The sequence below is a fragment of the Anolis carolinensis genome, unplaced genomic scaffold (assembly GCF_035594765.1).
Source record: "Anolis carolinensis isolate JA03-04 unplaced genomic scaffold, rAnoCar3.1.pri scaffold_7, whole genome shotgun sequence".
Taxonomy (NCBI): Eukaryota; Metazoa; Chordata; class Lepidosauria; order Squamata; family Dactyloidae; genus Anolis; species Anolis carolinensis.
Genome location: NW_026943818.1, coordinates 2669911 through 2688218, shown reverse-complemented (window position 1 = coordinate 2688218; position 18308 = coordinate 2669911). Strand labels below are relative to the sequence as shown.

Genomic DNA, 18308 nt, shown 5'->3' with positions numbered 1-18308 from the left:
CATACAACATCGTTGTGTCAATAATAATAATAATAATAATAATAATAATAATAATGGTTGTAAGAGAAGAAGAGACCCCTTGGGTCATTTAGCCCAACCCCCTTCTGCCTTTGTGCCGTGGGGGCCAGATTAATGGCTTCGATGGGCCGCATCTGGCCCCCAGGCCTTAGTTTGGGGACCCCTGGCGTAGAGGCTTTAGCTTTCCACATTCAAGGAACTGGCCAATTCCAAAGGCAAATATTTGTATGCCAGCAGAGCAAGCAAGAAAGCCCCAGCCCTTACCTTGGTGGGCTTGTTCCGAACCTCATGGAGCAGCAGTTCTTCGGAGAGCACCAAGGTCCGGGCCGGATTGCAGAGGTCCAGTGGCTGGAAAAGAGAGGAAGGCCAGTGGGACTTGGGAGGAAAACCCAGCCTAGAAGAGCTCTGGCTCCTCGCCCACAAAGACTGGAAGCCCGTGATAACCAGCTGGATCTTGCTAATGAAGAGCATGCTGCCCAGCAGTCAAAAACAAGAGGCAGGAGGGGATTGCAGCAGCAGCTACGTCAATGGCAGCACCACGAAGGCCAAGGAAGGAGGATGGAAATGAATGGCTATATTATATTATAAAAGATAATATAATTTAATATATAATGATTATAACATATTGTATATACATATAATATTCATAATATTATATTGTAATACAATATACTGATAATACAATATAATAATATGAATTGTATATCATATTTTACAAGTAATATTACTAATAATATTAAAATATGTGTTGTCGAAGGCTTTCATGGCCGGGATCACAGGGTTGTTGTATGTCTTTCGGGCTGTGTGGCCATGTTCCAGAAGCATTCTCTCCTGACGTTTCGCCCACATCTATGGCAGGCATCCTCAGAGGTTGTGAGGTACCTCACAACCTCTGAGGATGCCTGCCATAGATGTGGGCGAAACGTCAGGAGAGAATGCTTCTGGAACATGGCCACACAGCCCGAAAGACATACAACAACCCAATATTAAAATATATTGATAGAGTACAATATAGTAATTTATTGTGTATATATATATAAATAATTTATTTATATATAATTTATAAATATATAATACATTGTATAAACTTATAATGTTGATAATAATATTATAATGTAATACAATATAATAATAATAATACACTATACAGACATCATATCAACCTGGGAGCCAGGAAAATAGTTCCATCTTGTCTCCTGTACCATAGCAACATGCTATGCTAATTTTATATACATATATATATATAATATACAGTAATTTATAAATACTGTATGTAATATATTGTATAAACTTATAATATTGATAATATAATGTAATACAATATTATACTACTAAAAATACAATATATTATTAATTATATAGTATATATTAAATGTAATATTACTAATAATATTACTATATAATGATATAGTACAATATAGTAATTTAATGCTTCTATTGTGCTATGCTAATAATATATTGTACATACATTTGATTTGTAAGCCGCTCTGAGTCCCCTCCGGGGTGAGAAGAGCAGGATAAAAATGTAGTAAATAAATAAATATTGTACTATGCTAATAATATAATATAATATTAGGAGCCTCCGGTGGCCTAGGGGATAAAAGCCTTGTGACTTGAAGGTTGGGTTGCTGATCTGAAGGCTGCCAGGTTCGAATCCCACCCGGGGAGAGCTCGGATGAGCTCCCTCTATCAGCTCCAGCTCCATGCGGGGACATGAGAGAAGCCTCCCACAAGGATGGTAAAACATCAAAAAAACATCCAGGCAATGTCCCCTGGGCAACGTCCTTGCAGACGGCCAATTCTCTCACTCCAGAAGCAATTTAATTTGTAAGCTGCTCTGAGTCCCCTTCGGGGTGAGAAGGTCGGGATATAAATGTAGCAAATAAATAAATAAATCAGTAATAGATATCTCACTGCTTGGCTCCAGAAATGGGGGGTCCTGGTTTTGGAGCGAGGGGGCGCTTAGGATCATAGGACCCTAGAGTTGGAAGAGACCCCAGAATAGTCCCTCATTCTGCAATAAAGGAAGACACCGTCCAATCCCTCCCATCTAGCCTCTGCTTAATAATAATAATAATAATAATAATAATAATAATAATAATAATAATGCAGACTGTGCAAGGAAACCGACAAAACCATTGATCATATCCTCAGCTGCTGTAAGAAAATCGCACAGACAGACTACAAACAGAGGCACAACCATGTGGCCCAAATGATCCATTGGAACTTATGCCTCAAATACTACCTCCCAGCAGCAAAGAACTGTTGGGATCACAAACATGAAAAAGTATTGGAAAATGAGCACGCAAAGATACTGTGGGACTTCCGGATCCAGACTGACAAAGTTCTGGAACACAACACACCAGACATCACAGTTGTGGAAAAGAAAAAGGTTTGGATCATTGATGTCGCCATCCCAGGTGACAGTCGCATTGATGAAAAACAACAGGAAAAACTCAGCCGCTATCAAGACCTCAAGATTGAACTGCAAAACTCTGGCAGAAACCAGTGCAGGTGGTCCCGGTGGTGATGGGCACACCAAAAGACCTCAGCCGGCATTTGGAAACAATAGACATTGACAAAACTACGATCTGCCAACTGCAAAAGGCCACCTTACTGGGATCTGCACGCATCATCCGAAAATACATCACACATTCCTAGACACTCGGGAAGTGTTCGACTTGTGATTTTGTGATACGAAATCCAGCATGTCTTTCTTGTTTGCTGTGTTATAATAAAATAATAATAATAATAATAATAATAATAATAATAATAATAATAATAATAATACATCACACAGTCCTAGACACTTGGGAAGTGTTCGACTTGTAATTTTGTGAAATGAAATCCAGCATGTCTATCTTGTTTGCTGTGTCATAATAATAATAATAATAATAATACATCACACAGTCCTAGACACTTGGGAAGTGTTCGACGTGTGATTTTGTGATACGAAATCCAGCATATCTATCTTGTTTGCTGTGTCATAATAATAATAATAATAATAATAAATCACACAGTCCTAGATACTTGGGAAGTGTTCGACTTGTGATTTTGTGATATGAAATCCAGCATGTCTATCTTGTTTGCTGTGTAATAATAATAATAATAATAATAATAATAATAATAATAATACATCACACAGTCCTAGACACTTGGGAAGTGTTCGACTTGTGATTTTGTGAAACGAAATTCAGCATGTCTATCTTGTTTGCTGTGTCATAATAAAATAATAATAATAATAATAATAATAATAATAATAATAAATTATTATTATTATTATTATTATTATCATTATTATTATTATTATTAGGGCCGCCCTCCTTCGTATTCCGCCCCAAACTCACCTGCACGAAGATGGGGAAGACGAGCACCTTGGGGGCCAGGGTGACGTAGGTGCCGTAGCTGGAGTGGGGGGCGTGGGGCCGGGCGCAGGGCGGGGGGGCAGCGTGGCCCTTGATGGTCTGCACTGTCTTCATGAGCCGGGACTTCTTGCCATTGTGGAAGACGGAGCTGCTTCCTGGAAGAAAGAGGAGCAAAGCAGGAGAAAAGAGCAAAGACTGGGGGGGCCTCTGTGCTGGGTTGAGGAGGGGGCTCTCCTTACTCTCTTGCTTGCCCCCCATTTGCCACCCAAAGCAGTGCAGAGGCAGCTGGAGACCCTGGATACTTGGGGACCCCAAAAACAATATTATTATTATTATTATTATGATCAACACAACGACGTTGTATGGCACAGCAAACAAGATAGACATGCTGGATTTCGTTTCGCAAAACCACAAGTCGAACCCTTCCCAAGTGTCTAGGACTGTGTGATGTATTTTCTGATGATGCGTGCAGATCCCAGTAGGGTGGCCTTTTGCAGTTGGCAGATGGTGATTTTGTCAATGTCTATTGTTTCCAAATGCCGGCTGAGATCTTTTGGCACGGCACCCAGTGTGCCCATCACCACCGGGACCACCCGCACTGGTTTCTGCCAGAGTCTTTGAAGTTCAATCTTGAGGTCCTGATAGCGGCTGAGTTTTTCCTGTTGTTTTTCATCTATGCGACTGTCACCTGGGATGGCAACATCAATGATCCAAACCTTGTTCTTTTCCACAACTGTGATGTCTGGTGTGTTGTGTTCCAGAACTTTGTCAGTCTGGATTTGGAAGTCCCACAGTATCTTTGCATGTTCATTTTCCAATACTTTTGCAGGTTTGTGATCCCACCAGTTCTTTGCTGCTGGGAGGTGGAACTTGAGGGATAAGTTCCAATGGATCATTTGGGCCACATAGTTGTGCCTCTGTTTGTAGTCTGTCTGTGCGATTTTCTTACAGCAGCTGAGGATATGATCAATGGTTTCGTCGGTTTCCTTGCACAGTCTGCATTTTGGGTCATCAGCTGATTTTTCGATCTTGGCCTTAATTGCCTTTGTCCTGATGTCTTGCTCCTGGGCTGCAAGGATCAGGCCTTCTGTCTCCTTCTTCAGGGTCCCATTCGTGAGCCAGAGCCAGGTCTTCTCCTTATCAGCTTTTCCTTCAATTTTGTCAAGGAACTTTCCATGCAGTGTTTTGTTGTGCCAGCTGTCAGCTCTAGTTTATAGTGCGGTTTTCTTGTACTGGTTTTTTGTCTGCTGTGTTTTGAAGAGTTTCTGATTTTTGACTTCAATCAAAGCAGGTTCTTCACTTTGCTTGACATCTTCTGCCAGGGCATGTTCTTCTTCTTTGACTGCTTGTTTGACTTGTAAGAGTCCTCTGCCCCCTGATCTTCTAGGCAGATATAGCCGGTCAACATCACTGCGAGGGTGCAGTGAATGATGAATGGTCATGAGTTTTCTTGTTTTTCTGTCCAAATTGTCCAGTTCCATCTGTGTCCAGTTTATGATGCCAGCAGTATATCTTATGACAGGTATGGCCCAGGTGTTTATGGCCTTAATGGTGTTGCCTCCATTGAGCTTGCTTTTGAGAATTTTTCTGACCCTTTGTGTGTATTCTTTGCTGACCACAGTTTTCACATGTTCATGCTTGATGTTGTCCAGCTGTAGTATGCCCAGATATTTATAGGGTTTATTATTATTATTATTATTATTATTATTATTATTATTATTATTATTATTATTATTATTATTCCCATTGGGAAACATCATCCAGGTGGGCATCCCTGTGAGTATGAACAGCAGGGCGTTTTGGACTAAGGAAGATGGCACAGAGTACATTGATAATAATATTATAATGGAATACAATATTATACTACTAATAATACAATATAATAATATTAACTATATACAGTAGAGTCTCACTTATCCAACATAAATGGGCCAGCAGAATGTTGGATAAGCGAATATCTTGGATAATAAGGAGGGATTAAGGAAAAGCCTATTAAACATCAAATTAGGTTATGATTTTACAAATTAAGCACCAAAACATCATGTTTAACAACAAATTTGACAGAAAAAGTAGTTCAATACGCAGTAATGCTATTTAGTAATTACTGTATTTACGAATTTAGCACCAAAATATCACGATGTATTGAAAACATTGACTACAAAAATGCGTTGGATAATCCAGAACGTTGGATAAGTGAGTGAGACTCTACTGTATTATATATTAAGTGTAATATTATATATAATAATCTATATATATAAAAGAGTGATGGCATCAGGGCAGCGGACAAAACAACAAAACTACAGGCCCCCCAACCTCGAAATTTGACAACACAACCCATCATTCACGGCTCTAGGTTGATATAACAAAATGAAAAGAAAAATAAAGTCCTCATTACAGGGAGAGGAATAATAGTTTTTATCCAATTGCTGCCAGTTTGAAGGCTCCGCCCACTTGGTCTCCTAGCAATCTACTCAGCCCAGGGGACAGGCACAGTTAGGCCTCACTTAGGCCTCTTCCACAGATTATCAGATTTTAACTGGATTATATGGCAGTATAGACTCAAGGCCCTTCCATACAGCTATATAACCCATTTAGAATCTAATATTATCTGCTTTGAACTGGATTATCTTGACTCCACACTGCCATATAATCCACTTCAGTGAGCATACTAAACATAAAGACAACCATACAACAGACATTCAATACCACCACTACCTCAACAATTTCTCACCAACACCACCAGACAACGCCACAGCAACGCGTGGCCGGGCACAGCTTATATATATATATATATATATATATATATATATATATATAATATAGTGTAATAATAATACTATATCATTATATGGTAATACAGTAGAGTCTCACTTATCCAACACTCGCTTATCCAACGTTCTGGATTATCCAACGCATTTTTGTAGTCGATGTTTTCAATAAATCGTGATATTTTGGTGCAAAATTTGTAAATACAGTAATTACTACATAGCATTACTGGGTATTGAACTACTTTTTCTGTCAAATTTGTTGTATAACATGATGTTTTGGTGCTTAATTTGTAAAATCATAACCTAATTTGATGTTTAATAGGCTTTTCCTTCATCCCTCCTTATTATCCAACATATTTGCTTATCCAATGTTCTGCCGGCCCGTTTATGTTGGATAAGTGAGACTCTACTGTGTGTGTATATATATATATATATATATATATATATAATATATATAATATATAGTGTAATAATAATACTATATCATTATATGGTAATATTACTAATAATATTATTTTAAAAATTAAGTGTAATATTACTAATAATATTACCATATAATGATATAGTACAATATAGTGATTTAATGCTTATATTGTGCTCTGCTAATGATATATTGTATGTTCATTTGATTTGTAAGCCGCTCTGAGTCCCCTTCGGGGTGAGAAGAGCGGGATATAAATGTAGTAAATAAATACATAAATAAATATTACTAATAATATTACCATATAATGATATAGTACAATATAGTAATTTAATGCTTATATTGTGCTTGGCTAATAATATATTGTATGTTTATTTGATTTGTAAGCTGCTCTGAGTCCCCTTCGGGGTGAGAAGAGCGGGATGTAAATGTAGTAAATAAATACATAAATAAATATTACTAATAATATTACCATATAATGATATATTACAATATAGTGATTTAATGCTTATATTGTGCTTGGCTAATAATATATTGTATGTTTATTTGATTTGTAAGCCGCTCTGAGTCCCCTTCGGGGTGAGAAGAGCGGGATATAAATGTAGCAAATAAATACATAAATAAATATTACTAATAATATTACCATATAATGATATATTACAATATAGTAATTTATTGCTTATATTGTGCTCGGCTAATAATACATTGTATGTTCATTTGATTTGTAAGCCGCTCTGAGTCCCCTTCAGGGTGAGAAGAGCGGGATATAAATGTAGTAAATAAATACATAAATAAATATTACTAATAATATTACCATATAATGATATATTACAATATAGTGATTTAATGCTTATATTGTGCTTGGCTAATAATATATTGTATGTTTATTTGATTTGTAAGCCGCTCTGAGTCCCCTTCGGGGTGAGAAGAGCGGGATATAAATGTAGTAAATAAATACATAAATAAATATTACTAATAATATTACCATATAATGATATATTACAATATAGTAATTTAATGCTTATATTGTGCTTGGCTAATAATATATTGTATGTTTATTTGATTTGTAAGCCGCTCTGAGTCCCCTTCGGGGTGAGAAGAGCGGGATATAAATGTAGTAAATAAATCAATCAATAAATAAATACATTCACCGGCCACTGTTGGAGCCAAGTGCCTGGTAAATGAATGTTTCACCTGCTCTGTACACCTGGGAGCCCTGCGGTTTGGGCTGTTTGCTCTTTACTGACCCCAAACCTTCTCCCCCTGCCCGCCTGGTAATGAGAGATGCTTTCCCAGGAGTCAATAGGAAATGGAGCCGAGCGGAAATGTTGAGTCAGTCCAGCTTATTGTTGGCTGGTCCTTGGGCCACATTTCCTGCTCCTGCCGCCGCCGGAGCAGAGGAATGGGAAAACAAGGCCCTTCGGCCCCCGGTTCCCACTGCTCTTGTTTGCACGGATGGGAAAGCAAGAGGCCCAGCTTTTCCTCTGAGCCGCATTTTCCAGACAGGCAGGCAAGACGAGGGGCAGGAATGGGGGGCCTTCATGGGAGTTAGGCCCCAGGATGCAGAAAGGCTGGCCATCTACCTGGAGGGAGCATGAGGATGATGGGCTCTTCCTTAAGAGTATTAATTTATTGCTCTGTTTGAATTCTTTTTTACTGTTGTATTTTTATATTGTTTGGGTATAGTACCTTTGTAAGCCGCCCCGAGTCCCCTTGGGGAGATGGGGTGGGATATAAGAATAAAGTATTATTATTATTATTATTATTATTATTATTATTATTATTATTATTATTATTATTATTAAAGGTAAAGGTTTCCCCTGACGTTAAGTCCAGTCGTGTCTGACTCTGGGGGTTGGTGCTCATCTCCATTTCTAAGCCGAAGAGCCGGCGTTGTCCGTAGACACCTCCAAGGCCATGTGGCCAGTGGCATGACTGCATGGAGCGCCGTTACCTTCTCGCCAGAGCAGTACCTATTGATCTACTCACACTCTGGGGGTTGGTGCTCATCTCCATTTCAAAGCCGAAGAGCCGGCGTTGTCCGTAGACACCTCCGAGATCATGTGGCCATTGGCATGACTGCATGGAGCGCCGTTACCTTCTTGCCGGAGCAGTACCTATTGATCTACTCACACTCTGGGGGTTGGTGCTCATCTCCATTTCGAAGCCGAAGAGCCGGCGTTGTCCGTAGACACCTCCGAGATCATGTGGCCATTGGCATGACTGCATGGAGCGCCGTTACCTTCCCGTCGGAGCAGTACCTATTGATCTACTCACACTCTGGGGGTTGGTGCTCATCTCCATTTCTAAGCCGAAGAGCCGGCGTTGTCCGTAGACACCTCCAAGGCCATGTGGCCATTGGCATGACTGCATGGAGCGCCGTTACCTTCTCGCCGGAGCAGTACCTATTGATCTACTCACACTCTGGGGGTTGGTGCTCATCTCCATTTCTAAGCCAAAGAGCCGGCGTTGTCCGTAGACACCTCCAAGGCCATGTGGCCATTGGCATGACTGCATGGAGCGCCGTTACCTTCTCGCCGGAGCAGTACCTATTGATCTACTCACACTCTGGGGGTTGGTGCTCATCTCCATTTCAAAGCCGAAGAGCCGGCATTGTCCGTAGACACCTCCAAGATCATGTGGCCATTGGCATGACTGCATGGAGCGCCGTTACCTTCCCACCAGAGCAATACCTATTGATCTACCCACATTGGCATGTTTTTGAACTGCTAGGTTGGCAGAAGCTGGGGCTAACAGTGGGCGCTCACTCCGCTCCCAGGATTTGAACGTGGGACCTTTCGGTCTGCAAGTTCAGCAGCTCAGCCCTTTAATCACTTCACCACCACCAGGAGCCATTATTATTATTATTATTATTATTATTATTATTGACACAACGACGTTGTATGACACAGCAAACAAGATAGATATGCTGGATTTCGTTTCACAAAATCACAAGTCGAACACTTCCCAAGTGTCTAGGACTGTGTGGTGTATTTTCGGATGATGCGTGCAGATCCCAGTAAGGTGGCCTTTTGCAGTTGGCAGATCGTAATTTTGTCAATGTCTATTGTTTCCAAATGCCGGCTGAGATCTTTTGGCACGGCACCCAGTGTGCCCATCACCACTGGGACCACCTGCACTGGTTTTTGCCAGAGTCTTTGAAGTTCAATCTTGAGGTCCTGAGAGCGGCTGAGTTTTTCCTGTTGTTTTTCTTCAATGCGACTGTCACCTGGGATGGCAACATCAATGATCCAAACCTTGTTCTTTTCCACAACTGTGATGTCTGGTGTGTTGTGTTCCAGAACTTTGTCAGTCTGGATTCGGAAGTCCCACAGTATCTTTGCGTGTTCATTTTCCACAACCTTTGCAGGTTTGTGATCCCACCAGTTCTTAACTGCAGGGAGGTGATACTTGAGGCATAGGTTCCAATGAATCATTTGGGCCACATAGTTGTGCCTCTGTTTGTAGTCTGTCTGTGCAATTTTCTTACAGCAGCTGAGGATATGATCAATGGTTTCATCGGTTTCCTTGCACAGTCTGCACTTTGGGTCATCAGCTGATTTTTTGATCTTGGCCTTGATTGCATTTGTCCTGATGTCTTGCTCCTGGGCTGCAAGGATCAGGCCTTCTGTCTCCTTCTTCAGGGTCCCATTCGTGAGCCAGAGCCAGGTCTTCTCTTTATCAGCTTTTCCTTCAATTTTGTCAAGGAACTTTCCATGCAGTGTTTTGTTGTGCCAGCTGTCAGCTCTAGTTTGTAGTGCGGTTTTCTTGTACTGGTTTTTTGTCTGCTGTGTTTTGAGGAGTTTCTGATTTTTGACTTCAATCAAAGCAGGTTCTTCACTTTGCTTGACATATTCTGCCAGGGCGTGTTCTTCTTCTTTGACTGCTTGCTTTACTTGTAAGAGTCCTCTGCCCCCTGATCTTCTAGGCAGATACAGCCGGTCAACATCACTGCGAGGGTGCAGTGAATGATGAATGGTCATGAGTTTTCTTGTTTTTCTGTCCAAATTGTCCAGTTCCGCCTGTGTCCAATTTATAATGCCAGCAGTATATCTTATGACAGGTATGGCCCAGGTGTTTATGGCCTTGATGGTGTTGCCTCCATTGAGCTTGCTTTTGAGAATTTTTCTGACCCTTTGTGTGTATTCTTTACTGACCACAGTTTTCACATGTTCATGCTTGATGTTGTCCAGCTGTAATATGCCCAGATATTTATAGGCCTCTGGCTGGTGACACCTTATTGTTTGGCCATTGGGCATATTGATGCCCTCACTTTCAATTATTTTTCCCTTCTTCAATGCCACTGTCGAACATTTGTCCAAGCCAAACTCCATGCTGATATCAGTGCTAAAAATTCGGACAGTGTTGGTCAGAGATTGGATTTCAGTTTCCGTTTTCCCATATAGCTTCAGGTCATCCATGTACATCAAATGTGAAATTTTGTGAGAATTCTTAGATGTTTGGTAGCCGAGATTTGTTTTTTGTAAGATTGTTGACAGAGGGATCATGGCAATAATGAAAAGCAGAGGGGACAATGAGTCTCCTTGGAAAATTCCTCTCCTGATGTTGACAAGTCCATAACTTTCATTTCCAACAAACAGTTCAGTTTTCCAGTGCTCCATCATGTTTTCAATGAAGGTGCCAACGTTTTTACTAATCCCGATGGCGTCCAGGCACTTGATGATCCAGCTGTGTGGGAGTGAGTCAAAGGCCTTTTTGTAGTCAATCCACGTCATGTGAAGATTAGCTTTTCGGCTCTTACAGTTCTCCAGAATCATTTTGTCAATCAATAACTGGTCTTTTGTGCCCCTGCTTTTCCGTTTGTTGCCTTTCTGTTCATCTGGCAAGATGTTTTTTTCTTCAAGATAGTCTTGAATTCTGTCAGCTATGATGCCAGTCAGTAGTTTAAACATAGTGGGCAGACACGTTATTGGCCTGTAGTTTCCTGGTGCTGCTCCTTTTGCTGGATCCTTTTGTATCAGGTATGTTCTTCCAGTTGTTAGCCATTCACTGATACTTCCTTTCTGCAGCATCTCATTGAATTGTTGGGCCATTTTTCCATGTAAACTAATCAGATGTTTGAGCCAAAATCCATGGAGTTGATCACTACCAGGCGATGTCCAGTTCTTGACTTTTTGCACTCGTTTGCTGATCATTTCAGTTGTTATTTCCATCAGTTCCATTTTGTTCTGTGAGAATTTTCCTTCAAACTCCTTTATCCACCCAGCGTTTTTGTTGTAGTTCTTATTGTTTTCCCAAAGCTCTTTCCAGAACTTCGTTGTTGCAGTTTTCTCTGGCTTTATGGTTACTGTGTCTGTTTTTTGGTTCAGGCTCTGATAGAACCGTCTTTGGTCTGATTGAAACAGTTGATTTTGTCTGTACTGGATGATTCTGGCTTCATACCTTTCAATTTTTCTGGCTGTTGCTGTAATTTGTTCTTTCACAATTTCCAAAGCTTCTTCAATTTTTCTGGTGTTCAGCCAGTACTTTCGGATCAGGTATTGCTTGATTTTGTCATTCTTCAGTTTCTTCTCTTTCATATTTTTCAGGTTACTTGCATCTGATCTAAGCTTTTTGATTTTCAACTCTAGCCTGACCTTCCACTTTGGTTTTCCAGTCGATTTTCTTTGGGGCTGCCTTGGTTGTAGGAGCCCAAGCTCTTCTGTTACTATCACTGCTGCACTGTAGGCAAACTGGTTGGTTTGTTCAATTGATGTTATTTGGACAGTGGAGAGTGCTGCATTCACATCTTTCATGAGAGGCGCCAGGTGTCTCTTGGGCACTGTTTTTAGAGTTGGGAGCCGCTTTCTTATTGCATTTGCTGCAGCATGAGCCATGATCTTATCCTTGAGCTCTTGTTGTCTTGCTGTCAAGGTTCCTGGTGGTTCAGCAGATGTTTCAAGTGCTGGTTCATGAAATTCTTGCAAAAGCGCCACACTTTCTTCTGGTTCAATCTGTTCCACCATTCCAAGTGTTGCTGGAGTCTCTGCTGCTGTCTGTGCCGTGGTCTGATGGTAATCTACTTTGCAAATTTTCTGGATTTCTTCGAGTTCAACTTCACTGAACCCTTTGTTTCTGATTATGAATCTTCGTTGGTCAGCCAGTCGGGGTTCTGTTATCTGTGAGTCAGGGTACTCTTGTTTCCACAGTTGATGCATCCTTTTTTGGTAGCCACGCCTTTGAGGTTCAGATTTGTAGTAGCATTTCATAATTGTGCGGTTTTCTGGCATTGTGTATTTCTGCCGCTTCTGTGACTGTTCATTTGGGGTTTGATGATTCCGTAGCCCACTTGTCAATGGATGTCCAGAATCAGCAGCATCCACCGCGGTCCTTTTTATCCTGGGCGACGACCGAGCCAGTATAGACTTCGTTTGGGTTTGTTTCTCCATAATGCTAATGGGTTAGGTGCTCTTAGTTCTAATTATTATTATTATTATTATTATTATTATTGTATAACACAGCAAACAAGATAGCTAGGTTGGATTTCATATCACAAAATCACAAGTCGAACACTTCCCAAGTGTCTAGGACTGTGTGATGTATTTTCGGATGATGCGTGCAGATCCCAGCAGGGTGGCCTTTTGCAGTTGGCAGATCGTAGTTTTGTCAATGACTATTGTTTCCAAATTCCGGCTGAGATCTTTTGGCACGGCACCCAGTGTGTCCATCACCACCGGGACCACCTGCAACTGGTTTCTTCCAGAGTCTTTGAAGTTCAATCTTGAGGTCCTGATAGCGGCTGAGTTTTTCCTGTTGTTTTTCGTCAATGCGACTGTCACCTGGGATGGCGACATCAATGATCCAAACCTTTTTCTTTTCCACAACTGTGATGTCTGGTGTGTTGTGTTCCAGAACTTTGTCAGTCTGGATTCGGAAGTCCCACAGTCTCTTTGCGTGCTCATTTTCCAATACTTTTGCAGGTTTGTGATCCCACCAGTTCTTTGCTGCTGGGAGGTGGTACGTGAGGCATAAATTCCAATGAATCATTTGGGCCATGTAGTTGTGCCTCTGTTTGTAGTCTGTCTGTGCAATTTTCGTACAGTAGCTGAGGAGATGATCAATGGTTTCGTCAGCTTCCTAGCACAATCTGCATTTTGGGTCATCAGCTGATTTTTTGATCTTGGCCTTAATTGCCTTTGTCCTGATGTCTTGCTCCTGGGCTGCAAGGATCAGGCCTTCTGTCTCCTTCTTCAGGGTCCCATTCGTGAGCCAGAGCCAGGTCTTCTCCTTTTCAGCTTTTCCTTCAATTTTTTCAAGGAACTTTCCATGCAATGTTTTGTTGTGCCAGCTGTCAGCTCTAGTTTGTAGTGTGGCTTTCTTGTACTGGTTTTTTGTCTGCTGTGCTTTGAGGAGTTTCTGATTTTTGACTTCAATCAAAGCAGGTTCTTCACTTTGCTTGACATCTTCTGCCAGGGCATGTTCTTCTTCTTTGACTGCTTGTTTGACTTGTAAGAATCCTCTGCCCCCTGATCTTCTAGGCAGATGTAGCCGATGATGATGATGATGATTATGATTATTATTATATAATGACCACCAGCATCATTATGATAGCTATGAGGGGGCCGGCGTCCTTTGTGCTGCTATGAAGACTGGGACTCAACGGATAAGGAGAGCTGTTCAACAGTGGAACTCTCTGCCTCAAAGTTTGGTGGAAGCTCCTTCCTTGGAGGGTTCGAAACAGAGGCTGGATGGCCATCTGCCTGGAGGGATCTAATTGTGCCTTTCTTTATGACATTAGGAATTGTACTGAGGTCTCTTCCAACTCTATGATTCTATGTTCTGGAAGCAGAGGAGGATTCACAGGATTTTGGGGGCAGCAGATGGCAGAGATGTCTGGGACAGCCAGGCCATGCCCGGTTCCATGTATGACCCCATGTGTTCCCTGGCTTGGAGGCCTGGAAGTGGAGCACAGACGGTGCCCGAATCCCGCATCCTGAGCCAAGAGGGGCTGCAGAGAGAGATAGGCCCCTTCCAAAGTCAACACATGATACCCCTTCCATGCAACGCTCAAGTAAACAATGCCCAGGCCAAGCTCTGGACAAGCAGCACATGCAGAGCGGAGGGAGAGAAAAAGGAGGGCAGCCAAGGCACCCCCCCCCCCCCCGGGCTCTACATGCCCTTCCTTGGTCTCCTAGACCAGGGGTCCTCAAACTTTTTAAACAGGGGCCCAGTTCATGGTCCCTCAGACCGTTGGAGGGCCGGACTATAGTTTTTAAAAAAACTATGAACAAATTCCCATGCACACTGCACATATTTTATTTTGAAGTAAAAAAACAAAACAGGAACAAATAAACCCTCAATATTATAACAACAACAACAACAACAACAACAACCATTGAGCATATCCTCAGTTGCTGTAAGAAAATCGCACAGACAGACTACAAACAGAGACACAACCATGTGGCCCAAATGATTCATTGGAACTTATGCCGCAAGTACCACCTGCCAGCAGTAAAGAACTGGTGGGATCACAAACCTGCAAAAGTATTGGAAAATGAGCACGCAAAGATACTGTGGGACTTCTGAATCCAGACTGACAAAGTTCTGGAACACAACACACCAGACATCACAGTTGTGGAAAAGGAAAAGGTTTGGATCATTGATGTTGCCATCCCAGGTGACAGTCGCATTGACGAAAAGCAACAGGAAAAACTCAGCCGCTTTCAAGACCTCAAGATTGAACTTCAAAGACTCTGGCAGAAACCAGTGCAGGTGGTCCCGGTGGTGATGGGCACACTGGGTGCCGTGCCAAGAGATCTCAGCCGGCATTTGGAAACAATACACATTGACAAAATCACGATCTGCCAACTGCAAAAGGCCACCCGACTGGGATCTGCGCGCATCATCCGAAAATATATCACACAGTCCTAGACACTTAGGAAATGTTCGACTTGTGATTTTGTGATATGAAATCCAGCATGTCTATCTTGTTTGCTGTGTCATACAATATAGTAATAATAATAATAATAATACATCACACAGTCCTAAATGCTTGGAAATTGTTCAACTTGTGATTTTGTGACACGAAATCCAGCATTGCAAAAAAAAAAAGAAAACACCTAGAAACACGCATCATTTGTAAATGCCGCTCTCCCAGATTTGCACAAGATCAATGGTCTGTGGCCAAAGAGAGAAGGACAACGGACACAGAGCAAAGGGCTGAGGCACAGGCTTCGCTGCTTCTTCTCATTTAGGGTTTCCTCCGGCATCCCTCCCTTGCTCACCCTGAAAAAGCCCAAATCCTTCTAGGCCAAGAGAGACAGCAAGGGAGTGGAAGCCTTACCTCCAGTTGGGGTCTTGCCCTCTGGACAGAGCGGCCGCAGGAGCTGAAGGACACAAAGAAAGGAAGCCATGGGTCAGGCCCTGTCCTCTTGCCCCTCTGGGACAAAGTGGGAAGGGTTAGATTTATAACAACAACTACTACAACAAAGGGGCCGGGCTGTGGCGCAGGCTGGTGAGCAGCCTGCTGCAATAAATCAGTGACCATGAGTTCGAGGCCAGCCCATGGCGGGGTGAGCACTCGTCAATTAAAAATAAAAAATAGCCCCTGCTCGTTGCTGACCTAACAACCCGAAAGATACCCCGTTTCCCTGAAAATAAGACATCCCCAAAAAATAAGACCTAGTAGAAGTTTTGCTGAATTGCTAAATATAAGGCCTCCCCCGAAATTAAGACCTAGCAACGTTTTTGTTTGGAAGCATGCCCGCCAAACAGAACACCAGAGCATGCAGGATTGGTAAATGTACATACCAGTTGTACATGGAAATAATGGTAGTAACAAGAAATTCTTGATAGGATTCAGAGTTTGTCTGGTTATGTTAGTTTGTGATGACAACTACTGTATAGTATATAATAAATGTTCATTTATTTGTTCAACAATACATGTGAATTCTTCTTCATGGAAAAATAAGACATCCCCTGAAAATAAGACCTAGCGCATCTTTGGGAGCCAAAATTAATATAAGACAGTGTCCTATTTTCGGGAAAACACAGTAGTTGCATCTATCAAGTAGGAAATAAGGTACCACTTATAAAGTGGGGAGGCAAATTTAACTAATTTATGACGTTGGAATGAGGAAGTGCCGTCACAGTGGATGATGAAGCAGCTGCTCCCCCCTGTGGCCAGAATTGAACATCCCCTCAGGAGAAGGTTAAATTGCCTCTGTGTCTGTCTCTGTCTCGGTTCTATGTGTATATGGGCATTGAATGTTTGCCCTATATGTATATAATGTGATCCGCCCTGAGTCCCCTTCGGGGCGAGAAAGAAGGGCGGAATATAAATACTCTAAATCAGGGGTCCCCAAACTAAGGCCCGGGGGCCGGATGCGGCCCTCCAAGGTAATTTACCTGGCCCCTGCCCTCAGTTTTATAATATAATATTTTTATATCAGTTTTAATAATATAATATATTGTATATACATATAATACTGATAATAATCTTATGTTATACAATATAATAGTAATAGTAATACCATATAATAATATTAATTATATGTTATATACTACATATTATATAATAGTATAGTGGTATAGTTCAATATAGTAATGTATAATGCTAATATTGTGTTATGCTAATAATATAATGTATTGTATGTACATAAAGCTGCTCTGAGTCCCCTTCGGGGTGAGAAGGGTGGGATATAAATGTATTGTCTTGGGCATGGCCCCATGTAAGCCGCCCCGAGTCCCCATTGGGGAGATGGTGGCGGGGTATAAATAAAGTTTTATTATTATTATTATTATTATTATTATTATTATTATTATTATTATATAAATGTAGTAAATAAATAATTAATTTTAGACTTAGGCTCGGCCAATGTCTAACATGACTTGAAGGCACACAACAACAACAACAATCCTAATTAACTTGACTATCTCATTGGCCAGTAGCAGGCCCACACTTTCCATTGAAATCCTAATAGGTTTATGTTGGTTAAAATTGTTTTCATTTTTAAATATTGTATTGTTCTTTTGTTGTTGTTGTTGAACTACAAATAAGACATGTGCAGTATGCATAGGAATTTGTTTGTATTTTTTTCCAAATGATAATTCGGCCCCTCAACAGTCTGAAGGATTGTGGACCGGCCCTCTGCTTAAAAAGTTTGGGGACCCCTGCTCTAAATAAATAAATAAATACATAAAGCACCCTGGGGTCACCCAAGAGCGTCTCTACCTGGCTTCCGGGGTTGAGCGGGGCCAGGATGATGTAGTTCTTGTCGGAGGAGGAGAGAGGCAGGGTGCGCTGGTGCTGCTGCTGCTGAGTCTGGGGTCTCTGCTGGGGCCGGGGGACCTTTCCGAGCTCTGTGTAGCGCTCCCAAGGGTTGAGCCCCAGCCCCTCGCTGCTCCCCTCGAAGATGACGTGGCAGCTCTGGCGGTGGTGCTGCGGGGGCCGGGAGGGCGCCCCGTTGTTCTTCTCCCTCTTGTTGGGGGGCGAGTGCAGGTCCAGCGTGGACTTGCAGGAGGAGCGGCGGATGACCCCTTCGGGGACGGGCCGGGCCTGGGGGACGAGGCGCCAGACCAGCAGGAGGATCTCTCCGGGGCAGTTCCTGCAGAGGCAAAGGGCACAGCAAGGCCCACATGTGGACATTCCCATTCATTTATATATTATACTAGCTGTGCCCAGCCACGCGTTGCTGTGGCAAAGTGGTGGTGGTATTGGTTAAAAATTGTTGTGTAATTTTTATTTGATGTTATTTGAATTTTTTATTAATTTTATTGTAAGTTATATTTTTATTT

General features: G+C 41.9%; 1 protein-coding gene across 9 annotated transcripts in view; it reads right to left on the bottom strand.

Moving 5' to 3' along the window:
• Positions 1-18308, bottom strand: part of rgs3 (regulator of G protein signaling 3) — a 74583-nt gene that overhangs the window by 32462 nt on the left and 23813 nt on the right. For 7 of the 9 annotated variants that reach the window (XM_062959446.1, XM_062959447.1, XM_062959449.1 and 4 more), the window contains 4 exons: positions 17746-18118; positions 15856-15898; positions 3366-3538; positions 283-366 (listed from right to left, as the gene is read on the bottom strand). In XM_062959446.1, the coding sequence (XP_062815516.1) occupies positions 283-366; positions 3366-3538; positions 15856-15898; positions 17746-18118 (673 nt within the window). The remainder of the gene's footprint in view (positions 1-282; positions 367-3365; positions 3539-15855; positions 15899-17745; positions 18119-18308) is intronic. The other 2 variants (XM_062959452.1, XM_062959453.1) reach the window with 1 other exon arrangement.